Source organism: Lasiosphaeria miniovina, assembly GCF_030549165.1.
Source record: "Lasiosphaeria miniovina strain SMH2392-1A chromosome Unknown B0T26scaffold_8, whole genome shotgun sequence".
In the NCBI taxonomy this organism is placed as follows: domain Eukaryota; kingdom Fungi; phylum Ascomycota; class Sordariomycetes; order Sordariales; family Lasiosphaeriaceae; genus Lasiosphaeria; species Lasiosphaeria miniovina.
This window is the reverse complement of record NW_026848227.1, coordinates 1,800,723-1,825,482: the sequence shown is the minus strand read 5'-3', so window position 1 is coordinate 1,825,482 and position 24,760 is coordinate 1,800,723. Positions and strand designations below refer to the sequence as shown.

General features: G+C 55.0%; 6 protein-coding genes across 6 annotated transcripts; 3 read left to right on the top strand and 3 right to left on the bottom strand.

Annotated features, from left to right (window-relative positions):
* Positions 1 to 8,202: 8,202 nt before the first annotated feature.
* On the top strand, positions 8,203 to 10,758 carry B0T26DRAFT_657759 (anaphase-promoting complex subunit 5-domain-containing protein; the record flags this gene model as incomplete). The annotated part of the gene is made up of 3 exons (XM_060438809.1): positions 8,203 to 8,959; positions 9,026 to 9,119; positions 9,180 to 10,758. 3 exons carry the CDS (start codon positions 8,203 to 8,205, stop codon positions 10,756 to 10,758), a joined length of 2,430 nt encoding a protein of 809 aa, XP_060290260.1.
* Positions 10,759 to 11,918: 1,160 nt separating this feature from the next.
* Positions 11,919 to 13,248, bottom strand: B0T26DRAFT_681081 (cytochrome c oxidase, subunit VIa; the record flags this gene model as incomplete). The annotated part of the gene is made up of 5 exons (XM_060440607.1): positions 11,919 to 11,964; positions 12,184 to 12,191; positions 12,304 to 12,463; positions 12,947 to 12,971; positions 13,059 to 13,248. The coding sequence occupies 5 exons, from the start codon at positions 13,246 to 13,248 to the stop codon at positions 11,919 to 11,921; spliced, it is 429 nt and encodes a 142-aa protein (XP_060290259.1).
* A 2,867-nt stretch (positions 13,249 to 16,115) lies between these two features.
* On the top strand, positions 16,116 to 18,040 carry B0T26DRAFT_496936 (uncharacterized protein). The gene is made up of 3 exons (XM_060435356.1): positions 16,116 to 16,693; positions 16,791 to 17,108; positions 17,167 to 18,040. The coding sequence occupies exons 1-3, from the start codon at positions 16,462 to 16,464 to the stop codon at positions 17,754 to 17,756; spliced, it is 1,140 nt and encodes a 379-aa protein (XP_060290258.1). The 5' UTR covers positions 16,116 to 16,461; the 3' UTR covers positions 17,757 to 18,040.
* A 2,767-nt stretch (positions 18,041 to 20,807) lies between these two features.
* Positions 20,808 to 21,294, top strand: B0T26DRAFT_681079 (uncharacterized protein; the record flags this gene model as incomplete). Its single annotated transcript, XM_060440606.1, has 2 exons — positions 20,808 to 20,864; positions 20,974 to 21,294. The coding sequence occupies 2 exons, from the start codon at positions 20,808 to 20,810 to the stop codon at positions 21,292 to 21,294; spliced, it is 378 nt and encodes a 125-aa protein (XP_060290257.1).
* A 350-nt stretch (positions 21,295 to 21,644) lies between these two features.
* On the bottom strand, positions 21,645 to 22,095 carry B0T26DRAFT_731168 (uncharacterized protein). The gene is made up of 3 exons (XM_060443039.1): positions 22,008 to 22,095; positions 21,902 to 21,939; positions 21,645 to 21,845 (listed from the first exon to the last, which is right to left on the bottom strand). The coding sequence occupies exons 1-3, from the start codon at positions 22,049 to 22,051 to the stop codon at positions 21,739 to 21,741; spliced, it is 189 nt and encodes a 62-aa protein (XP_060290256.1). The 5' UTR covers positions 22,052 to 22,095; the 3' UTR covers positions 21,645 to 21,738.
* A 1,013-nt stretch (positions 22,096 to 23,108) lies between these two features.
* Positions 23,109 to 24,253, bottom strand: B0T26DRAFT_496808 (uncharacterized protein). Its single transcript, XM_060435355.1, has one exon. The coding sequence runs from the start codon at positions 23,994 to 23,996 to the stop codon at positions 23,217 to 23,219; it is 780 nt and encodes a 259-aa protein (XP_060290255.1). The 5' UTR covers positions 23,997 to 24,253; the 3' UTR covers positions 23,109 to 23,216.
* Between the last annotated feature and the right edge of the window lie 507 nt (positions 24,254 to 24,760).

Here is a 24,760-nt window from a genome sequence, read left to right as displayed (position 1 = left end):
CCTTGTGGAATTTCGGGCTTGGCCTGAGGCGCGTCGTCGCGGCGGTGACGAGAAGATCGATATACGGCCTGTAGAGTCCCTCCTGGCGCAGCCTATTAGCATACGCTGTAAGCACGCTCGAGGTCTGGCCTCGTTTCTCACACCTAGGCGTTTATCCGCGATAGATCGCTATTCTGTGCCTTCGCTACGGCGTCGAGTGCGGGACGGTCCGAGAGGGTCACATCAATCTTCGTCATTCGTCAAGGTGTCAAGCCCAGATATTTCTTCGTCTCGGCGCTCTTTGGACAGAAAGCCACGCCGATCTGCCAATATTTGTACTTGCTTTGTTTGCATTACTGTATTTGCGTTGTTGCGAGCGCTGCACCAAGCCCGAGAACCGTTGGAACAATGACGAGACAGGCCTGCAGGGAGGCCAGGGCAGCAACGGCATAGTCCCAGGATCCAAGAAAACAAGACTCTAATCAAGAGATAGCTCGGGGCCCGCACCTGGACCTTCGTTGAGTGCATCTCGGCCGCCGGGCAAGCACTTGGACCATGCGTTATTTCCAAGGGGAACCAGGTGAAGCCATTCAGGAAATGGAAGTTCTCCGCCCAAAACAAGGCTGGACCGACGACGAAATCGCCCTAGGATGGCTTCTCCATATCTTCATTCAGGGTGCGGCTCCGGAGGACCCTAGAGAGGCCCGCTTGCTGGTCCTTGACGGCCACCACAGTCATATAACCTTGGACTACATATGACTATAGTTCCTGGATAACATCTACCTTATTTACATGCCCTCACACGCATCGCACGTTGTACAGCCTCTCGATTCAGGCGTCTTCTCGTCCCTGAAGCAACTATATAGAAAGTTCCCAACTTTGACGACCGCGCAGTCAGAGGCTACGCTTGTAGGCAAAAGGACGATGCTTGTGTGTCATTACAAGGCTCGTGAGATTGCTTCGAGGTGGGAAAACTACAAGACAGGCTGGCATGCCGTCGGGCTGTGGCCCCTGAACAAGCAGAAGGCCCTGCGCAGTCCTTTGTTGTTAGAAAACGCGAACAGAGCCAAGAGGGCCACAGCTACCGCAGCGGCACAACTGTTGGCCGCTACGCCAAAGCCCTCCAGGACAACAGGGCCCACGAATTCGCTGTGTTGCGGGCGCAGTTGGAGCTTGCAAAGAACAAAAGAGAGAAGGCTGCCACTGCGGACCCGAATGAACGGTTTGTCGACATGACGAAGATCAGGGAGGCGCAGACCGAAGACGGGGCTACTCAGGAAGGCCTTGAAGGAAGCTCTGACGAAGGCCCTGACCGGACTGCCTCAACACCATGCCATATGACCTGTGATGGCGTCTTGTTGTTTACTTTTGACGCAGCTGCCCTTACCCCTAAGCCGGCCAACCTTAGGCTCCGAACCATAGCAAAGGGCGGGACCGATTTAGTAAAATGGCCCAACCTCCATTCCTTGGAGCGAAGCGAGGACGGCCCGCCTGGGCGCCGCCGTTCAACAGACCGCTTCCTGAATACCCAGGTAACCTATTTTAGAGCTGAATTGCTGAAGGAATTGCCGAGGTAGCTCGAGCAAGAATTGCAGCCGCAAACCTGCGAGCGGATCATCTAGACCGTTAGTGGAGCAGAGAGCGTCATAGACTCGAGATGTGGCATTCCCACTGCAAGTCCGAAAGCAGAGGCACTAACGAGGCAAGCGGCTATAAGTAAGGACCTTCCCTCGCCCTCCTGCTGCGCTTCCTTCGCTTCAGGTTTCCTGAGTCATTGGTCACAAATCACTAGACCTACCACACACCGAGCACAGCTTCTGCATCTACGTAATTGAGAAAGGTAGCCCGGCCCCAGAACGTTGAGAAGTCGAATCCATCTCTCTTAAACCTAATGCAGCCGCGATTCCACGACGTCAAATCCCGCAGGTCAGTCTCGGTTGCCGCAAGTCAACCTCCATGCCCATCCCAGTTGCCTCTCCGTTTTCTTCGAGCAGCGACCCTAACACGCAGTCTTATAGCGACCCTGACACGCAGTCTTATAGCGACCCTACCGACTTCCTACCGACTTCCTACATAACTCGAACCTTCAAACCATCACTACACTCACCTACCGCAAGTCCATCTCCATCTCCATCTCCATCTCCATCCCAGTTGCCTCTGCAGTTGAGCAGCGACCCTAACACGCAGTCCCACAGCAGTCACCAATCACTATGAGCGCCACTCCCGACAACAAGGGCGCGAGCACCAACGCGGCCGCTGCGGCGGCGGCGGGGGCCGCGGCGGCGGCGGCGGGGCGGAAGCGCCAACCCAGCGCCAACGACAAAGAGGCCGCCGGGCGCAGCGACAGCAAGAGGGCCGGGGCCGGCGAAAAAGCACAAGATGAGAACGCGGGCGACAGCGCCCCGCCGGGGGAGGAGACGGATGAGGAGACGGATGAGGAGACGAATGAGGAGACGGATGAGGAGACGGATGAGGAGACAGATGAGGAGACGGACGAGGACCAGGAGATTGATAAGCTGTGGGGCCTAATTATGGTACGAGAGCGGGAGGTTGCCGCCCTGCGGCACATGAGTCAGTACCAGCTGGACTACCTAACGGCCACCGCCCAGTACCGGCAGTGGCAGATCGAGAGGCTGCGGGGCATCGCCATACACTGCTTGTGGCAGCTCAACCAGGCGTTGGGGCTCGTACGCCAGCGCGAGCGCGACATTGACGGCTGGCGGGCCGCCCTTGCCGACCGCGAGCGGCTGATCGGCATCTGGCGGGCCGCCCTTGCCGACCGCGACCGCCGGCTCGTCGACGCGCACGGCGTCGTGGCCGAGCGCGACCGCCAGCTCGCCGCCGCGCGCGAGCACAAGCGCGACGTGGCCGGCCTGTTCGACAAGATCAATGACCAGAGCACCACCATCGGCGGGCTGCAGAGCATGATGAACGACAACCAGCGCGACGCCCAGCGCCTGCGCGCCAGGGTCGACGAGCAGACGGGCACCATCGCGGCGCTGGGCGCCCAGCGCGACGCTCTCCAGGCGCGGTGCCACGAGCTGGAAGCGGTCGCCGCCAACGTCAACCAGCGCCTGCGCAGCCTCGTCAACGAGCAGACGGGCACCATAGCGGCGCTGGGCGGGGAGCGCGATGCTCTCCAGGCGCGGTGCCACGAGCTGGAGTCGGCCGCCGCCAGCGTCGAGGCCGAGCAGTAAGCCTAGCAGACAGGCGCACAGCGAGGCATGCGACGTGGGGGCGGCCCCAGGGCTGTGGGGTTGGGTTGGTTGGGTTGGTGGGTGTGGCTTGGTGCTGTTGCGGCTGGTGTGACATGGTGGCGATGCGTCTCTCTCCTTTGTTTTGTTCTTTGTTTTTTGGTTGTTCTGTTCTTTGTTTTCTTCTCCTCTGTCTTCGTCTCCTTTGTCGTCTGGTGTTAGTAATCGTGATAGTGGCGACTCGTACCCCCTATGGCAATCCCTCTCTCGCCGTCGCCTTCTTTTTGTTCGTGCTGCTGATGTAACAACAAACCCGCGAGGTCAAGGTAGCCGCAGTCTTTAGCTGCCGGGCCGTTGCAGTCTTTACCCCCAGTCCGCAAGTAAGAGTTAAATTGCCGAGGGAGTCAAGCCGGAATCGCTGGCGCCAGCCGCGAGCGAAGCTAATTTTTTGGTAAAATGCCCCAGTCATCAGCAGAGTACTCTTCATAACTCGAACAAAGAAACACTTACCAATCTCAGTTACCGCAAGTCAGCCTCCATGCCCATTTCCAGTTACCTCTCCAGCTGCCTCTGCAGCCGAGCAGCGACCCTAACACGCAGTCCTACAGCAGTTTCCAGCAGCAAAATGAGCGCCCAGATCGACGACCAGGGGCGTGGCGTCAACCACCTCAGAGAGCGGTGCAACGTGTTGGAGGCTGCCATCGATGACCAGGACAGCACGCTCTCCGAGCACGAGCTTGTGCACGACCTAGTCAGACACCAGTGCAACGTGTTGGAGGTTGCCGTCGGCAACCTCACGGCCGAGTGATGGCTGGCGGGATGTGCACGGGCCGGGCGAGGCGTGCGGCCAGGAGATCGGGGTTGGCTTGGTTTGCTTTGGCTTGGTGGCAATCTCTCTCGCGTCCGTTTCTTCTTGCTCGTGCTGCTGATGGTGACAGTGACGCGAGGTCAAGGTAGTCGTCGATCAAGGTTCAGGGGTTCAGGGGCCAGGGGGTTGTTTACACGCTTACCTAATACAATCTGGTGCACTTTTCTCAGCCCGCCCTCGCTGAGATCAGAGGGCGGCATCGCTCTTTTCCCTCGGATCGGATACGCCCTTATAGGTCGCATCTTATTTAGAGTATGGTCCGTGCACGACCTGGTACGTGGCTTGGGCGGCCATAAGGCGCCTAAAATGTTTTTAAACTCGGTAAAAAAGACGTCGCAACTTGAGAGCGATGCCGCCCTCTGATCTCGGCGAGGGCGGGCAACCACCGTGTACGAGGTAGGTAGGCCGAGAAAAACTGAAAAGAGCACACCAGATTGTATTAGGTAAGCGTGTAAACAACCCCCGAGCCCCTAATCAACGACCACCTCGACCTCGCGTCATCATCACCAGCAGCAGCACGAACAAGAAGAAACGGACGCGAGAGAGATTGCCCTGTTTTTGGCCTGTAATGGTCTTGACGGGACGCTGCGTGGTGCGTTGGGCGCCTTTCGATGGTCCCCGGCCAAGTCGGGATCCGAGCGGTCAACAGCAGCCGCCCACTTCTACTGGCAGCCACTTGTACTGGTAGCCACTTGTACTGGCAGCTTCGCCGTGGGATTTCGGACAGCGCTTCATCCTCCTGTCTTTCTTGGGGACAAGGCCAAGATTTGACTGGGTCGGGGGCAGGGGCAGGGAGCCCATCTCGATCACACTCTATACCCCGCATTTCTTTCTACCCGCGAGGGGCAGGGGCAGGGATAGGGCTAAACCTCATTTTGGGGTGTAAGTAACTCGCCAAAGTGGTAGGCTGATATAAGTTAAATACTAGTCCAAGAGTCCCAACAGCAACTTGGATAACATTTAGCATATACCATTCTTCATCTCGGACTCATACGTCAATTGTCAGCCACAATCCGAGTATAGGAGGAGACTTATAATAGAGACTTGTTCGCCTATGGAGACTTGCCTGTCCAAGAATCTGAGGGTGCGTCAAGACCTAATAGCCCGTCATGTACGCACCCTATCGCCGCACAGTCAACATAACCGTCGCCGTCAACATATACGAGTGCTCGGGAGGGGAGTGTTTCCTAGCATGGCCTGAAAAGGCGCAAACAAAGCGTAAGGTGGTAGACGACATTTGCAGGACATTCAGGGCAGCTGTGGAACACATCAGCCCGCGACGCCGTCAAAGACGTCATTTCAAACTGTAGGGTTAGGCCAAATCCACCACTTCCTGCACTAATTTCTAGGATGCACTAATTTCTAGGATGCACTAATTTCTAGGACGAAGCCAAACGCATTCTAACTTCAGATCAATCAACCAACATCTCAGATTTGCCGACAGGGACCCCCAGCGCCAAGGTAGCCGGTACTTTGTCGGCACCTTGCCTGCCAGGGGGCTCGCTGGCCGCGTGTCCTTGCACGTAAGTACTGATCCCGTACAATCTTTGACAAGGAGCATCTAGCGTGTGGAGATGTGCGGGTGCGGACGTCAATCCCTGCCCGGTAACCTGGTAAAGCAGTGCGCCAAGAACTACAGTGGGGTTATCTTTTGCTTCTAGAAGAAGCACCGATAAAAGGGGCCGAGCTGTGCACGTACAGCCGCACCACAATTACACTACAATTGACACTATTTTACATGCAGGGCGGGCCGTGCGCAAGTTGCAGGCCAAATCCACCACTTCCTGCCAAACGCATTCTAACTTCAGATCAGCACCACAATTACACCATCATTGATACGTACTGCTAGTCCGAGTGGCCTCGGCTGTAGATGCCGTTCAGAAGCTAATAACAGACCCTGTGATCGAGATAAGCTCCTCCGGTGACGCCGCCTGCGTCCACATCTCGAGTCTGTCCGGCAGAGGCACCTGGTTGCCACTGAACAGAACCTTTAGGCGATGGCCTTGATCCTTTGATGGCCTGATAGCCTCCAGATAACAGCCTCCACTCCACTGATGGTCTAGATGACCCTTCACTCGCGGGTTGGCGCCGGCATTCCTGGTTGACTACCAGCCGACGGCGGGGAATGCGGGCCAAAGCCTGCAGCGCGGACCGTACCGACGAGTCGCCAGAACCCCCCTGGTCCTGGACCTGACCTCGGTTGGTGCCTCCCGAGTCGATTCCACGTGCAGATGACGCAGGGCAGCTGTGGAACACATCAGCCCGCGGCGCCGTCAAAGACGCCATTTCAAACCGTAGGTTGCAGGCCAAATCCCTGGGACACCACAACTGACACTCTTCACACGCATGGCAGGCCGCGCAGGCTGCAGGCCAGATCCACTTAGAACGAAGCCGAACGCATTCTAACTTCAGATCAGCACCACAATTACACCACAATTGACACGTACCGCACCTCGGCTGTAAATTCCAATGACCCCAGGGGAAAATGAGGCCAGCTAGCCTGTAGGGCTTGTTTCTAGACATGTAGACTTTTGGCATGTGTGTAGATTTTTGTGTATATGTAGCGAGCTTCCCTCCACCCTTCTCCCACACTTCTTTCTTCCTTCTACATCACACAGCTTACAACTCAACCATTCCTTGACCCTCGCTTTCTACATACCATTCTGACCACCTTGATCTCTTCTCTCCCGCGGTATCAATAGCTCAGGTCTGTGATGACTGTGGGGCCCACAATCTGCCTAGGAAGAACTTGTCTCGGAAGATCTTCCGTATCAACCAGCGCTTCCATTCTTTCACACACAGGGTGCTAGAGACGACCCAAATTCTGCCTTTGAGGTACTTTTCATCAAATGCCCAAACGGTGGCATTTGGGTCGTCACTAGCACTCTGTGCGGAAGAGTGGAGGCGTATGTTGATGCGGAAGATCTTTCGAGACAAGTTCTTCAGAGGCAGATTGTGGGCCCCACGAAATCACAGGCCTTTGAAGTCCTCGACTACGTACGGTAAATCCTCTACATCAACTGGCGCTTCACTCTTCCCTGTATGGATTGCTAAAAACCACCATGATACTGCCTTTTCTCACTGCACGGGGAGAGGCAGTATTATGGTGGCATCTGGCAATCCGTGTAGCGAAGAGCGAAGGTGTCAGCTGGTATGGAAGGTCTTCCGAGACGAGGACTCTAGAGGCAGATTGGGGCGCTGCACGTGACGAGATTTGGTGCAATCAGAAAGCAGAAATCCCGACAGCGACAGCGGCAGCGACACACGAAAAACGGAGTGATCCGTGCACCCGCATTTGCTCTTTTCCCCATGTTTGGCCGCCTCTCACCGCCTTTCAGCACGTTCCAGCCGTCTGCCAACTGGAACGTGCTGAAAGGCGGTGAGAGGCGGCCAAACATGGGGAAAAGAGCAAATGCGGGTGCACGGACTACTCTTTTCTTCGTTCGTCGCTGTCGCTGTCGCTGTCGCTGTCGGGACTTGTGCAAACCGGCGACACAGAAACCAGCCTTCTCGAGTCAACCACGCAATGGAAAATGACGAACCGGCGCCGACACATGTGCGGGCACTTTAAATAAGTCGCTAAGTAATCTGAAGCTTTTTCCATTGTCATGCACCTTCCTCACTGCAACGATTGGAGCTGGCGCTGTGCGAAAACGTGTTCTGCACTTCAACCCCTCCCCCACCTTTGCGAAATCCCACACCTCACCTTCTGCATAAGCACATCGCGACCTTGCCTCACCACAGGGCTGCCGAACGCGACTGCTGCATGCCTCATCTTACCCTTTGCCCCGAATCTCGGTGACGTTGGTGCTCTTTCCTTATATACGCTTTGCATGTCATTTCATCTTGGAAGATGGTGAGAACCGGAAATCTTGCGCTTCCGTTTCGCTGAACCCTGGCGGAGCACCCACCCTTCCCCCCCCCTGGCGGAGCACCCACCCTTCCTTTCCCCGGCGGAACACACCCACCCTACTGGTACTCTCACATCATAAAGTCCTCACCCTCGCCCTCGCCCTCACCCTCGCCCTCGCCCTCGCCTTCGCCCTCGCCCTCGACCTCGCCCTCAACACGGCCTGTAAACTTCATGAACGCTCATCCAATCCCGAGGCCCTGTTACCCTTGTTCACCACCCGAGGCATTTGTGTCCAACTGAATGCAACCATGTCGCGATTTCTCACACCCGCCAAGATTGGCTTGCTAGCACTCATTGAACTCTACACCGAGGAAGCTGTTCCCAATGATTCCATTGTCCCAGTCATCAAGTTCATCATCTCTCACTTGCTTGGTCGCGACTTGGTCAGCACTTCCGTCTCAGCCCCCGCAGATCCGTGGGGGAAAGCGGACAGCACAATCAGGCTCGTCGTGTCCATTCAGGACTTCGAGCATGTCCTAGGGCCCCTCGCCGCCGCCGACCATCTCCCAGGTCGTCGCCTGTGGGACATGTTCTTGGAGAAACTCTGGGCTATCGATTCTCTGCACGCACTCCGGGTCTTCTTTGACCGCCTTCCACGTCTTTCGGCAAAGACCAGAGATGAGCTCCGCCGCATGGCCGAGCTCGGCGAGCATCCCCCTTCCGGCCTCCTGCTCTCACGCCGTTCCCCCTTTGGCCGCTTCGTGCGGAAATCACACTCCGAGTTTCCTCTCTTGAAGTTTGGCCCCGCGGCGGAGCTGTGGAAAGGGTTTGTCAAATACCGCCACCCCACCGCCGGCTATTGGAACCGGCGGAATCCGCATCACGGCCGGCTCAGTTTCGACTCGGTGCTTATGACGGGCGAGCATGGATGGGGCCCGGGCGCAGACGCGCTTGCCGTAGTGGCATACGGGGATATGCTGCGCTTGGATGGCCAGGATGACACCCTCTCGGTCAGCACCGATGATATCGAAAGCCTTCTGGAGTTTCAGATTGAGCTGATACAGAGTGAGCAACGAGTCCTTTCCCAAACCCCGGTAACTAGGAGAAGTGCTTGTTCTAACACAAAGCCAGAGTATGGAAACAGGGCACCGCCAGATATCAGGGACCGACTTCTACGCCTGCTCAAGGACTGCCACCTCATTCCGAGTCTGTCACACTATCTCAAGTACGTTTCTCTAATCCTTGTAGCCGTGCAGAAAACCTTTTTCCTGACACGGCGTGACAGCTTCTCGGACGCCTGGAGATCAGGCGAATACCCAACCTCCCTGGACCATCTCCACCGGTATTTCGACTACACCATGCAGGGCCGGAAACGCCTCTTCTACCAGTATGCCTTGATGAACGTTGCCATTGTTCAGACCGACTTTGGGTGTCACAAAGAAGCCGTGACGGCCATGCTAGAGACGGTTTCCATTGCGAGGGAGAACAGAGACATGACATGCCTCAACTTTGCGCTGAACTGGTTCTTCCACTTTGGCCGGGCTCACCCCGACCTCGTCAGAGATCTAGAAAACAGCACCATGCTCGGGAGTGGTAAAGAGACGTTGGCTTTTCTCCGCGTCATGGCCAAGGAGACAGGCATGTGGATCTTGTGGGGCTCTGCGCTGCTGAACGAGGCCAAGCTCGGGTTGTCCGGCGGTGAGAGTGTGTCGGTCGCTCTAGAATACATGGTGCGCAGTTCACACATGGTCGTGCGGCGCAACATGAAGACCATGATGGGGGCCCAACTATCCATGGCCATCGCGCTATGGGACCGACTGGGCCTTTCGTACCTGTCCGGCCTGACATGCGAGGTCTTCATGCGCTGCCACGCCAACCGTTCTGTGTTTGACGACGAGCTGAGGGTCACTTGTCGTCTCGCGGGCCTCCTGGCTGGCCGGGGCAAGTACGAGGAGGCATTCGAAAAACTGGAGGCCGTCAACAGCAACTCGCTCCGCGCAGTCGAGTCCAACCAGCACTGGCATCTCTACCGCGGCATTCTCAAGCTCAGCCGCGACCTCCACCGCAACAACATCGAGGCCGCCGACTGCCTCCTCTCCCAGCTTCTCCAGATGAGGACCGATGATATCGAGGCCGACATCGTCTTCGTCATCGACTTGCTCCACGTCGAGTCTCTCACCCGCCGCGGCGACTACGAGCCCGCCTTTGTCAAAACTGACCGCCTCATTGCCGAGATGCGCCACGACAAAAGAGACATTTCGTTGCGCATCCGCCTGCTCCTCACCAAGGCCCATTTGTTCGACCGCACGGGCCGGCCCGAAAGGGGCTTCACCATTGCCATGCGTGCGGCAAGCCTCGCCTGGCACGCACGGCTCGTAGCACTGCTCTGGCAAGCCATGGGCGCCATAGCTAACGTTCTCAACGCGCTGTCAGAGTTTGCCACCGCCGCTGAGCTGCTTGTCATCGTGCTCCCGCGGTGCCTCGAGACCGACATGGCATACATGACGGGCACGCTGTACAGCCTGCTCGCGGACGCACGGATGGGTCAAGCGGGCGAGAAGGCGACGGCAGAAGGAATGAGCCGCGGCGGTAGAGCTGCTGGAGCCCCCATGAAAGCGACGGCGAGCGCGAGCGCGGCCCCGGCTGCTGCCCAGAAGAAGCCCTCTGAGTTTCTGGCGAAGGCCCATGAGGCACTCGATTTAGCCTTTGGCTACTTCTCGCTCGTCGAGGATGTAGAGATGCAGTGCCAGGTGCTGGCCAAGAATGCAACACTGATGAGGTCCATGGGCGACCACGGGTTGTCGGAGGAATATGCGGCCAAATACGTAGCATTGAAGAGAAAGGCGGATGCCAGGAACGGTTGATGGCTTCATTGTGCCTGCTTGGGAAGAACGAGGGATGCCAGTCCGTTTTTTTTTTTTGGAGGGGGGGAGATGTTGCGTCTCTGCTTGCCAGGTATTTGGCGCGTTCTTCTGAGAACCACAAGCCTTTACTGATGCAGTTATAAGAGGGAGGGGGCGGGGCTTTGGCATTCTGTTTTGGGTCTGTAGTATTGTACACGAGGCCTTGGGCTTCTGCGTTGGGCATTTCTAGATGTGCCCTCTGTTGGGTCTGTGGTCTTCCCATTGGGCTTTTGCACTAGGCATTTACACAACTGCTAGAATGTGTAGTATTATTGTACACGAGGCCATTACATTGGGCTTTTGCATTAGGCGTTTACACCTCTGCTAGATGTGCCCTCTGTTGGGTCTGGTATTCCCATTCGGCTTCTGCATCAGGTCTTTACACATCTGCTCAATGCGCCTGCCCTTTGTGAGTGGGCTACAATCTATTTAGACTGTCAGACGGTCCAAACAGACTGGTCCGTCCTCCTTAGATTCGCGCCGGGATACGCGGTGGGTAACATGTAGCAATATATCCCGTAGGACGGTGCCGTTACCGTTGAAGAGGGAGGCAGCAATCCAAAGAGAAGAGAAATGAAATAATCATGAGCAAACTGGCAGTGTACTCCCTACCTAGTTTCAGATTACCGACCACCTGTACCAGCTCTACGTCAAGCATCCGCCCCTTCTCATCTTACTCTTCATGTTTGCTTTTTGCTTTTGGTTGGCAGCAGTGGGCTTTTACTCAATGACGGGGCACAGAACCACTGCGGCACGGGGGACACAAAAGGGCAAGAAGACGCAAGGGACTTTGCTTTTCTCTTCTCTCGCACACACTAGGTAGGAAAACATGAACAAGGCAATTGTGAAGTAGGTAGTAGAGTGAGGCTTCCTAACTCTCCCCTATTCTCCCTCGTGCCCTGCCTGCCTGTCTGCCTGCCTGCCTGCCTGTCTGTGTATACCGCGCCGCGCGCCCCCCTTCCGCACATCGGCAATGAAATGAAATGAATGTACACCGTTCTGTCTGTCTCTCTCTCTATTGCCCGTTGCAACTGCTGCTGCTGCTACTGCTACGGCTACCGCACCTGTTGTGGGTGATGGTGGTCTAACGAAGCCGCGTCGACTCGATTCGTTGTTGATGTTTACTTGGTCTTGTCGTGGTTGTGGTAGTTGACCGACGGGTTCCAGCTGCGAAATGAGAGGTTGGTTAGCAAGCACGCAAGCAGGACAGCAAAGCAGCTGGATCAGCTTTCAGTGTAGTATTGTTTTTTTTCCCTCAGGAGAGGGGAGGGGAGGGGGGTTGGGGGTGACACGGGTAGGTAGGTAGTCCGGTCTATTCGGCGGCCCTGGCCAGGTCTTTGCTCGTTTGTTTTGTTTCGGGGATGGGTGAATGTGAATAACACGTACAACAAAGTCTGAAGAAAAGAAGATCAGGTCAGCATTTGGCATTCCTAGGCAACATTTTGCAAAAAGGACATGGAGAGGACGGGCGCGCCTGCCGCTAGCTAGCTACATGCTGCTACATACCTTGTCTCCATCGCCCCAGGTGTAATTCTTGGTCCGGATGTTCTGGTAGGGATACTCGACACGCTCCTCAAGCGGGGGCATGTGGGACCAGTGCTCCCAGTGCTCGTTCCATAGCGTGTAGGCGTTGATGCCGCCGAGGACGAGGCAGATGGGGACGCCGCTGTGGTGTTGTTGTTAGCTGTGTTCTTTCTTTCTTGCGCTGTTCATTTTGATTGTTGGGACGGGGCAAGGCGTTTGCCCCGTTGAGAAGATCTGGATGTTCTCTTTTCGACGAGAAAAGGAGTCGCACTGGCGGTAGCTTCTTCTTCTCTGCCTCTAGTACAGGTAGTACTGGCTTGTGGGTGTTGGGTGTTCGGAAACAAGGCTGCCGTAACGGAGGAAACCACGCAACGAAGAGTGGGAGACGGGACGAGGTGAGGCATTTGTCCCTGTTGCAGGGTCTGGATATTCTCTTTTTCGACGAGAAAATGAGCCGCACTGGCGGTAGCTTCTTCTTCGCAGCTTCTTCTTCTACTCCCCCAGTACAAGTGGTGCTGGCTTGTGGGTGTTGGGTGTTCAGAAACAAGGAGGCTGCTCGTCACAGAAAAAAACCACGCAACCAGTGGGAGACGGGACGGGCGGGTGCGGGTGCGGGTGCACATACTAGATAGCGATCTTGCGCCACAGCTCTAAAAAGATCCCCCCCCCCCCATGTGTTAGCGTTTCAGAGGCCAATTGGGATTGGGGAGTTACTGTGTGGAGAGACTCCAACTCACGGGTGGTCGACGCGGCGTGCTCCTTGATATGGCGACGCTCGGCGACGAATGCGTTCTCGCCAGCAGCAGCAGCCGACGAGGCGAGATTGCTGCTCGCCAGCCGACGCTGGGCCGCGGGCGTGGGCGCACGGAGCTGCTGCGCGGCCAATCGACGAGGCGCAGCGCGCAAAATCTGCCGGTGCGAAAGCATTTTGTTTTATCGATGAGCGATGGATGGGGTTTTCGTGAATTGATGTGTTGCCTGCCTGCCGGTCGGAAGCGTTGCGTTGCGTTCCGTTGCGTTGGGCGATGGATGCGTGAGGAAAGATGCAGCAGCCGAGCAACCGAGGACAGGGCCTAATTTGCGGGCCGGCCTGGCGGCCTGGGCCATGGAGGTCCAGAGGGGTCAGCTGGGGTCATGTGACCTCGCGCATCACAGGTGGGGGGGGAGGGGGTAATTGGCCAACCTCAACCTAGAGGCTTGGTTGATGTCAGATGGAACATGCTAGAATGTGGGCTGTGAAGGAGCTAGGCAAAGGATTCGCGGCCTACTTCGCCACTCATTTTGCCACCTATTTTGCCACCACAATAGTAGTATAAGAAGGAGGCTTTCTGGCACTGCCAGAAAGCCAGGAAGATAGAGAAGACAATCAATTGAAGCCAGTAAAAATCCTGAAGTGCAGTAATCCAACAGTTGACGTCGCCCTCTCCCTCGAGGCTCCATCCCTCCCCAGCTCGTGCTCCTAAAATCAGCCCATTCCGAGACTTGGCGCTGGGGAGTTCCGAGGACTGGGCACCGTTCACAAGCCGCGCGCAGGCTGCAGGCCAAATCCACCACTTCCTGCACTAATTTGAAGCCAAACGCATTCTAACTTAAGATCAATCAACCACATGCAATCGAACCACAATTGACACGAAAGAAAATGAGGCCAACTAGGCTTGTTTTTGGAACATGTAGAATTTTCATGCGTGTGGATTTTTGTGTATGTATAGGGAGCTTCCCTCCCCCCTCTTCCTACACTTCTTTCTTCCTTCTACATCAACAATTCAACCATTGCTTTGGTCCTCACTTTCTACCTACCTCCGACCACCTTGATCTCTTCTCTCCAACGGTGTGGGGCCCACAATCTGCCTCTGAAGGCCTCGGCTATCCTTGTCTCGGAAAATCTTTCATATCTACTAACACTTCCATCTTTCCACACACGGAGTGCCAGAAACGTCCCAAATAACCAGCTACAGCTAGCAGGCGGAAGAACTAGAGGGTGTAGAGGGGTGGTAAGAGGCGGCAAAATTTGGGCCAGCTTGGGTTCGGGGCTGTGATTGCGTGTCTGCCTCTGAAGGCTTTGTCTGACACTCCCATCCTTCCACACGGAGTACAAGAGACGACCCAAAGTACATACCCAGAGTGCCAGACACGACCCAAATAGTTTGGATCGTCTCTTGTGCTCCGTGTGTGGATGAGTGGGAGGTGTCGGTTGATACGGACGATTCTCCGAGGCAAGGCCTTCACCAGATCTTGCCGTCTCCTGCTGCTCTTCTGCACCCTCCCGTTCTTCCGCCTGCCAGCTGCAGCTGGCTCATTTTGGACCGCGCGACACAGATTTCTAACACAAGGCCGAAGAACTTTGTGAGGACGATGCGTGTTTAGCCGCTAGAGACTTTGGGCTCGCAAGGTTAGTCATTCCCGTCGTCGCATGCCTAGGGTATGCAAGTTCTTCAAAGTTCCCCACATGCTCGCCAATTTTGCGAAGGAAGGCAATGTAACCCCAAGGCAAGCATATTGTTCGAAAGCCTTGAGGTTCTTAACTTTCTAACTACATATGCGATGTCATTACTACAGTAAAGAAAAAAAACTGCCGACGCATGGGCCACACATCCCAAATTCGTCGAGGCCTTGAGACGAAGGTCTTGCAAACCTACATCACCACCCTCGCGGTAGCCGACACGACAATAGCCCCCACGTTTTCTACCTGGACTCGAGAGGCAGCCTCTTATTCAAAATTTTACGCTATATTGCCGTGACCGCTGTGTGCATTTTGGCAGCCTGTTATACTTTCGCATCCAGGCATGCCGTTACCAAAATTCTATGCTCTCTCTAATCGGCTGTCGAGGTGCATCTTGGCACCAATTTTTACTTTGTCGATATCGCCCTCCCCAATCCCAGAATCACACATCAGATTACGATCATGGAAAAAGCAATCCAGATGATGGGCCTCCGCCAGAGAATCGGGATTGCGTACCATACTCCTATACTTGCCGCAACCGCCACCCAACCAGCCACATTCTCGGCTCAACAAGATCGCCTTTTTCTCGCTTTCCGCTATGGCCGCTCTTATTTGAACATAGCACTTGTTCTTGAGGATGGGGATGGCCTGCTCTTTCCTATACGCCAGGCATATCGACTCGACCTCAGTGCGGAGAGTAAACTCAGCAATCATGATTATCAGAGGGAGGTCAAGACCCAAGTAGAGGAAATGATACGGCCAGGAGGAGACGAGCTGCCCAGTCTCATTTCAGGCCTTATCCTCTATGGAGAGCTCACCGGCGACGCCGACTTACGCTCCCTTCTCGGGGACGTACTAGGGCCCCAGCTAGTAGAAGAGGCTAGGGTTTTCATGTTTGCGAGCAGCGCGGGCTTGGCAAGGCTATCTTTTGGCAACATGGACGACATCGACTTTCACTATCGTGCCAAGGCAGCATGGGGGTGCCAGTGGCGGTCAGGTCTTTATTGATGTATGAGAGGACGGAAGTGTACTTTTTGTCGACGGGCGTTGGAGGGTTACCATGATCCGTGCAAGTGCATGAAAAATCGCAGGTAGCTCCGCTTCCGTGGTGGTGGCGGTGGTGAATGTTTTCCTGCCTTGAGGGTAGTGCTCACGGGAATGAAGTACTGGGGCACCTTTTCTGCTCACCAAGTAGAAAGTCCCAGTCGGCTTACACGTCCCACCAAGGCCATGTCCTACCCAAGAGTGGCACCATTTTCCTGCATGCGCTGCCATGGCTGTAACTAGGGAGCGGGGCGGTGTCTCCTGCTTTTCCTCCCCACCCTCTCCTGAAAGCGCGAGCGAGAAAGTTGCTTTTCCCTTTTATCAAGCGCAGTCCCCAGATGGAAGGAAAGCCTTTGTGTTCATGCTTAAGAGCTGTCAAGCTCAGTCTTGTTTTCACCATAGCACACGTTACAAAATGCCTTGGCCCCTCGTATTGGTTTTGGTCGTCTTGACATGGGACTTGGCGCGCCCGGATGGGACTAGGAGGGACGGGGTTTCCATAGACAGCCCCTTGGACGACACGGCCACTCAGGATCACACTACTTCCGACTGTCTTCTCAACCCCTCGGCGACCTACTACTACGAATCCCTTTGCCTGAAAGCTCATTACCATTCCAGACTCATGAACCGACTTGAAGCAATCGTCTAGCCAGTGTATGACAGACCTTATGAACCAGCAGGACGGCGTTGTTGCCTTTTCTGCAGGTCATCTCAAGTTTGATGATAATAGTTGCAGCGACGAGCAGAAAGATTTCATTGAGACAGCAGCATGGGACGCCCTCACCCTGTCCATTTTTGCTGCTGTGCCGCCTACCTCAGGCAAGGAAATTGCGGTATGGAAAACGTGGATCGGCCCTGATTATATTACCCAGCAACAACGGATTTTAGGTGAGATGAGGGCCTATTTATTTATTTTTTAAATTCTTTTTTCGAAATTCCAGCTTAACTTTGGCTAATCTCGTCCTAGATAACCTTAAAAGAGTAGCCGATCTTCAAGCTTATAAGAACTTTGATGCCATCATGAGTTGTAAAGACACCAAGAATCGATGCGGGCGGACGATTGACGGGAAAGATGTTGGCGGTTATGCTTGGACGGTGAATGGCTGGTTTTGGAATGCCTACTATATAACCCTCTGCCCCGTCTGGTTCGGTCTAAACAGCCTTGAGGACACCATCACCTTTATCGAAGCTGAACCCCAGAAGGGCCAGCCCAGGTACGCGCAGGAGGCTGTGTGGCAGAGAAGCGCAGGCCAGTACCTACTGCACGAAATCAGGCACCTAGGTGCGGTCGGCCAACCTCACGATAAGTTATATGGCAACCCAGCAGGGAGATGGAAGTAGAAAGCACACTAACCAACTACGAGTTGCCGATGAGCGTGTTACGCCTGGTGGCAACGAGGTCAGGGCTTACGGTCCCCGTCTTGTATACAAGCTCACCCAAGGTCCGATCAACCAAGGAGGCGGAGCTGCTTGCGCCAGCACGAATGCCGACAGCTATGCCTGGCTTGCAAATAGCCTCTACTTTTGCGATCTGACAGGCTTCTTTCCGAGGCCACCTAAATACCGTGAGATGACGGCCATTGATAGCTTCAATGTTGATGACGAGGTGCTTGGCCAGCATGTTATCCCTCTTCTCGTCGACGATATATTCCCCGATACGACACATGCCCAGGTCATGACCAACCTCCAAACCGCACTTGGCGGAATTACGGCGAACGAGCCGACTGCAGCACTTGCTCAGCCGACGGCATCCCCTACCCCAACTACGCCATTGGCGGCATACCATTCGACCAGGAGCCGGCCCGGAACGCCATCAAGTCGTTTTGCAGTGACCCGTCCCTATGGGATCTGGTTATCACAGCATCAATTTCGTTCGGCACAGGCCAGACTCGTGACGGGAGTGAGAAGAGCATTGGTGACTGGACTACCTATTTTAATGGCGTCTATCTGATCTGGACAGGCATCTCCTTCTCCCGCATGGCATGCATCAGCTTCTTTGACTTCACAACGGAGACTACCGATCAGGAAAAGCTGGAGCATTGCACGGCACGGTTTGGGGCCATAGTCGATGGCCGCCAGACTAACACGTCCACTACGAAGCTGGGAGGCTCCCTCTACGATGTCTGTGCCGTCTATACGCTAACAGCAACGCCGACGGGCGAGGAAGTCTTCTTCTATCCTTGGTTCACCGACCTCGGCAGCAAGGTCTGCCAACCTACTGACAAGGCTATCGGCACCCCCCGGACCCAGAAACGAAAGATGCACCGCAGCAACGGGTCAGACATCAAGATGAAGTCAACTTGGATAGCGAAATACGTTTGCTGGCGCCAAGGGTACGTGATCTTGAGGAAGATGTGGCGAAAAGGAAACCCGAGGAGAAGAGGAGGGAGCTCGAAGAAATTGAAGCGAGGAAGAAGCGATCCGAGTATCTGGGCGAAGCCGAGCTCGGCAAGCATGAAGTCGAGGGCTTGATCAATCTGAGGTTGAAACAAAAACAGGAAGTTGAGAAAGCGGCCACGATGATCAAGCGCAGAGAAGATTCAACACAGCCAGAACAACAAAAGTCGGAGGACAAATCCAAGAAGAAGCCGAAGCTAAGCCAAGACGAGCTTGAGCTAAAGCAACTGCAAGATGAGAAGCGGGAAAAAGAGAATCAGCTCAAGAGGACGACCGAACGAGAAGATGCGAAGTTCGCAAGAGAGAAAAAGAAGGTCAGGGATGAGAACGCTAAGTCATCGACCGCGCCACAACTAGAAAAATAATTAGTACGCTGAAGAAGGCGATTGGGTTTGAGTGGAAAAAGCCCAAGATTGAGCAACTCGCGCAGAAATTGGATAAGATCCGCATCCTTCTCTACTCTGAAGTCATGTTGAGCATTCAGAAGTCGGTCTCGAAGCTCGGGAAGAGCCAAGGGGACACGGAAGATCTGTTCCAAGTGCAAACCTCCCATCTCCAGCTCATCGATGACAACGCGAGGAAAAGACACGACGCCGTTCTCCAGGCGATCGACTCTTTTACATCGCGATGTTTTGAAGAACAGCCAATGGCTTTTCCCGGCGCTCCCCAAGATTCTCACCGAGGCCAATCCATCTCTGAAGTCAGCGGCGTTGACCGGCTACAGCATGATTGAGAACGCAGTCCTGGCGGCCTTGCACTTCCGAAAGATGGACACGAGAGAAATACAGGTTCAAGAGGCTTACCCGAAAACCTATTCTTGGATATTCGAAGATGCTGGGACAGAGGAAGGCGAACATCGCTGGAACAGCTTCCGTGCGTGGCTTGAGGTAGAAGATGAGAGGTGCTATTAGATCAGGGGTAAACCTGGGCGCGGGAAGTCGACGCTGATGAAGTTCCTATACTCAGACCCTTGGATCCTCGCCGCTCTTCAACGATGGGCAGAAGCTTCTGGCGAGCTGATCACAGCGTCCTTTTTTGCTGGCGATCAGGGACACCTCTACAAAGGAAGGCTGTTGTCGGCCAGTCCTCCATGATCAAGGCTGTCATATCATCACGGCCCGAGCCCGTATTCATCGAAGCATTCCGCTACTATCCGACTCTGCGGATGGAGCTCCTCACCGCTCATGACATTGAGCTCTACATTCGGTCGTAACTTCTTTCCCACAGCAGGATGAACAGCTAGGGACACCAAGGCTCTCAGCTGGTGGAAAGCTTCGTCTCCAGCATCTCGAGGAAGGCGTGCGGTGTGTTCCTCTGGGTGTTTCTTGTTGTCTGTCTCCTGCTTAAATGTCTCTCCGAAGGCATCTACTAGAAGAGCTCGAAGCAATTGCCAACAGATACCCAGAGGAGTTGCATATGCTTTACAAGCACATGCTTTTGAGAGAATAGAACCGCTGCACCGGGCCGAGGTTTTCCGTCTCTTTCAGACCATTCATCACGCTCAGGCCCTTGAATCGAAAATTCCGTCCGCTCTCCGCCTATCATTCGTGTTTAGAGACCGACCTGATTCCGCTATCAGCATGCCATTGCAAATATTGACCCCCGAGGGGATTGAAGGACGACTATCCCTATTTGGGGACCGGCTCAGAAGCTAATGCTGTGGGTTGTTCGAGCTCAAACGCTTTGATATCTACGCGTCTGAATCTACAGAAGTCTCCCATGTTCCAGAGGGAAGTGCGGAGTTTCTGCACCGGACCGTATCCGACTTCCTGAGTGACGACAGCGTCCGAAGCTTGATTGAGACAGAGACCCGGGTTATCAACCACGAGATTTACGAAAGACTAATGGCTTCAGTAATGCACTCGTTCAAATCCTGAAGGTTTTTTCGCCTTACCAACAGGAAGGAATAGACCAAGTTCATCCGTGAGATTACCTCGTTTCTCGCCTACTACCAGCTTTCCGCGGTCATGACTGGATCTGATCAAGTCACGAGGTTCATTGACGAGCTTGACAAGGAGCTGCAGCACTTTCGGAGAGTCCGGGATCTCGAGACGCGATCCAAGGCAGCCAGACTAGCCTTGGGCAACTTTGATTGCCACTGGGCCGAGTCCGTCCTCGTATCTCCGCCAAAAGCCGAAGAACGAGCCCGACGAATGCCCACTCAAATGCAAGAGCATTACCAGCTGCTAAATTTAAAGGTGATGGTGAAAGAATCAAGGTGTCTGAGGTCGAGATGCTCGACGCCTGGATCCAGGTGGTGAGGATTTTTATCAGTTCGGTGCCTCCATCGACTAGAAGTTCAACAACAAGTCTTTGCAGAGGGGAGGAAGAGCCGGCACTGTAAGGGAGAAAGTTTTGAAGACAATTGCGGTGTTAAGAGCAAGAAGGGATCTCTCATCGGAAGGCTTAATCATAAGACAGGAGGCTATAATGAGGTTCGATCAGTTGCTCGCTAAGAACCCTCCTAACACTGTCACAGCTGGAACAAACAGTGCAATCAACGGCTCGGAAAACACGGATGCGTTAGTTCTATCTAGTTGAAAGCACGGAAGGGGTCTCGCACTCTGTCAAAGAGAAAAAGAAAAGACGGCTAACAGCGGCGAAGATGGCCAACAATACCGAAGGTGACAAGCCGGAGGAGACATCAGGCCCAGACCCAAAGGTAATAACCGAGTTTTCTTGTACGACGATATGGCTACTCCGCAGCGCAACATCCCAAGGAGACCGGCTCAAAAACAAAGTACACTGAGCTCCCCTGGACTATTTCTCAGATATCCTGGAAAGCAGGTATCAGGTGCAACTTGACCGTCTCGAACAACGACAAACCGCATGTTGTTACCCCATGGTGGAATCCACCGTTTGTCCGCATTATCCAGTCTGCCGAGGAAGCTATCCACGAACACGACGCCACAGAGCTAGGGACGATATGTCTCTACACCAACGGAAGTTCTATTGGCGGCCACGTCGGCGTGCTAGGCAAAGAAATGGCAGACCCAGCCGCCAAGAAGGCCGCAGGTTCTCATGCCGAGCCACCGACAGAGCCACAACCCCCGCGGACACTCATTGCAACCACGAAGCTCACCGTTCGCTAGGCGATGCGAGGCGAATGGGATAATGCCTGGGAAACCGCCAAAAACGGTAGAGAACTCTTCAGGCTTGGGGTGCGGCCGGGCAAAACGACGCTCAGCACACACCGCAGAACACACAGAGCAATCAGCTCGGCAATCACACAGATGCGTACGGGCAAGATCGGCCTTCGGGGCCTACCTCCACGCCATCAACAAGGCCGACACCGACCAGTGCCAATGCGGCTACGGCCCGCAAAAGGTTCGGCACATCCTCCTCGAATGCCGAGATTGGACACATGAGAGACATCAAATGTGGGTGGAACTTGTCGGACTTGCTGGCCGCTTCGCGGGTTGACGCGATGAATTTATCATAGCCTCTCACGCAGGTTTCTACGGTCGCGACAAGGCCCGGAAGGCCTAGTGAGCCAAATACGATGTTCGGGGCGTCCATGGTTGCCCATGGGTTTATTATATGGGGGGAAAATAAACCGGGGCACCAAATTTGGCGAGAGAGGGACCCATCGTCACAGCAGGCAACTTTGGTCTGAGGGAGGGGGGTACGAGGCCTTGAGGGCCTGATCTTCTCGCGAAAAATGAACAGTTTTCGCCGTTTTTCGCGAAAAGGGGTGACTTTGCAACCCCTGTTGCAAGCGCTTACGCCAAGATGTACTGCATGGGGCCCTGATTAGTCCAACTAGCCGTAAATAGAGTAGATTGCCAAGCCCAAGGAGACTCACCGCCTTCGTTGTTCAACGCTGGATGGTGTGTTCGTTGTGGCCATTCTCTCCAGTCTGGCCAGTCCAGCTGCCAGAATGAATAAAGTCGCCATGGGAGGTTTGTCGGTTAGAAGGTCATTCTATTTGGGAGCAAATCTCTACACAAAACAGATCACCAGCCAGCTTCACGACGTCCTCGCGCGCTCACTCGCATTCTTGTTACTTTTTACAGGAGTGGAACAGGGCCCTGTCGCCAATTTTGGCCATTTTTCGCGAAAAGAGGCACCCGAAAAGCGAGATTTGAGTATTCGCCAAAACTCAACAAAACGGCAGTATTTGGTCATCACGGCCCAGTTTTCTGGCTTATTGCAGTTAGCCACGGCTTGCATTAGCTCGGTACATTGGCTTCATGGGGGGTTCAGGGGTGGCGGGCGGCTTCCCATTTTTCAGGCGAAAAGTGCTGCCAAAAACGGGAAAGCGTCCCGGAAAACACTGTCTTGGCATGGCTGGGGTGCTCGCTTTTGGCGAAAAGCCATGAAAAATGGCCATTTTTTCGCGAGAAGATCAGGGCCTAAATAGCGAAGAATCATGCCCGTAGTGGGGGAGCCGGTTGAAATGTACCGAACGAGTTTCGGCGGCACGGCACGAGCTAAGTCGTTCGGGATGGGAAAAGGGGCTCGCGAGCCTGGGCGGCACCGTGGATACGCCAATGTTCGAGTTGCTTGAAAGGGGACAACTGCCCTGCTCTCCAAGGTAAAGGGCCTGAACGGTTGTTTGGCTGAGATGGCGGTACTTGGATCTTCGAGCCGGCTTAGCCAGGTCTCTAAGAGAGACCGTAGTACCAAGCTAACTAACTTGTTGGTTTGCGCAACCTCTCTTGGTTTCCGCGCCACTGTACTTCCAGAGAGCGGTGGTCTCCATAGCAGGATACATCGGCGCACACCTGAAATCGCTTCAACGCCCCTCCTATGAATGAGCAAGGAATGCAACGTGATCTGCCAGCTGGAGCTCATCTCTCTCAGTTGAGGGATACATGTGCTTGTGTTAGCTTCAGTGGGTGAGTTGCGGTACGACACCTCTGAGCTTGGATTTTTCGTCGCCCGGTGAAGTCTTTCGATGGCTTGGTGCAAATCCTGGCTCGCTCAACCTTGGAGTCCACAAGTGAGGCATCCATCTTCTAGAACTCTGAGAAGGGATAATTGAGAGACACTGGATCCACAACTCTATTGCTTATCCTCCCGACAGTGACGGCTGCCCGAAACCCCACCTCTTCAGCCCATCGAGTGGTGCTGCCGTCGCCGTGCTTCCGCTAACCAATGACCTTCGTGGCCCCGCTGGGCCTGACATGTGGCATGCCCTCTTACGCTTTGATCTACGCGCCTTGGGTTGTAGGCGGTCTTTCCGAGGGGCTGTTATGAACAAATCAACCAACTCCTGACGAAGCCGTTCCGGGCTCACCTTGTTACCCCAATCGCCGACCGGTTGTCCGTTCATCCGCAGCGTAGCGTTACGTATTACCATCAGGCCACAAGAGGAGCTGTCCTTTTGCTGGGGGGCAGGGCTGATGAACCTCCTTTGGTCCGCTGCTCTGCCATGAATGCTCCAGGACCACTCCGCAGAGGGGATGACGAAAGACGCAGCCCGTGACATTTTCGGAGACATTATGGATGATTTGAGAAAGAAACGAGAGTTGGAATGGAACATGTGGACAGCCCATGGAAAAGGACCCGACGACCGCCCACTCGGCGCATAACCGCGGATGGATGTTGGCGGGGGAGACTCGCCGGGAGGTAGTTCCGGGGCTCGGCCTCGTACAAAGGCTCGACGGTGGTCAAAAAGCTCGCCTGGGCTGTCAAGTTTGTGGGGGCACGACGCGGTACGCTGTCTCGTACTGACACCACGTGCTGGCCTTGTTGTGCCTGAGCCGCCAGCCGCACACGTCTTCGACCATGTCGACGTCCCTCCGGGTCTTTGCCGTGTCGACCGGAATGGCGCACTCCGCAAGCACATGCTCTATCCGCTGCTCGAGCACGCCCAAGAGCGCGTGGGAGCGGGCCCCGATAATCACACCGCGGTGAAAGATACAGGGGGGGCCGCGGTCAAAGTGCCCGACAGGGATTCTAGACTCTATGCGTTTGCGGACGGTCTCGAAGTCTCTCGACGTGCACTGTTTCTGGCGGTTCGTGAACGTCACAGGACCTCAAGGTAAGGCACCGAGCTCGGCATCGAGGTCCGGAATGGCGGGGCTCGTGGGGGCCGAGGAAGGAGTCGGGAAAGGGGTAGAAGCTAAAGCACACGCATGTCGAAAATTGGCTTGCGACGCGAGACTTGATCGCCCGTAAGCGTGGCCGACGTCGAGGCGAAGGTGTACCGGCAATGCGAGACGGCCTAGATCGAGCCAGCCTCGCTCATCTCAAATCAACCATGCTGAATCCGGCGGTGGCCCGAGGCTACGAGGTCATTGATGCTGCGAACAAGGTCAAGGTCGCCGGCCCGCTGGCCACGCCGAAGCGCGCTCTATTTCTACGGCAGGACATCCCTTGCTGTGTCGTCCCTTGCTGTGTCGTCCCTGCTCGTATCGTGATTCGGGACGACTCCATCGACACCGCCCTTCAGTCGTTTCCCTTTTGGCAAGACATAGTACCACCCACCGACCTTCACATGGAGCGATAGGATAGTTACCGTCAAAACCCCCGGCGCACGTTGCGGGAGCGACATCGGACGCAATAATGGGGACGGCGATTTCTACGCACAGAGCCATATGTCCGCTAGGT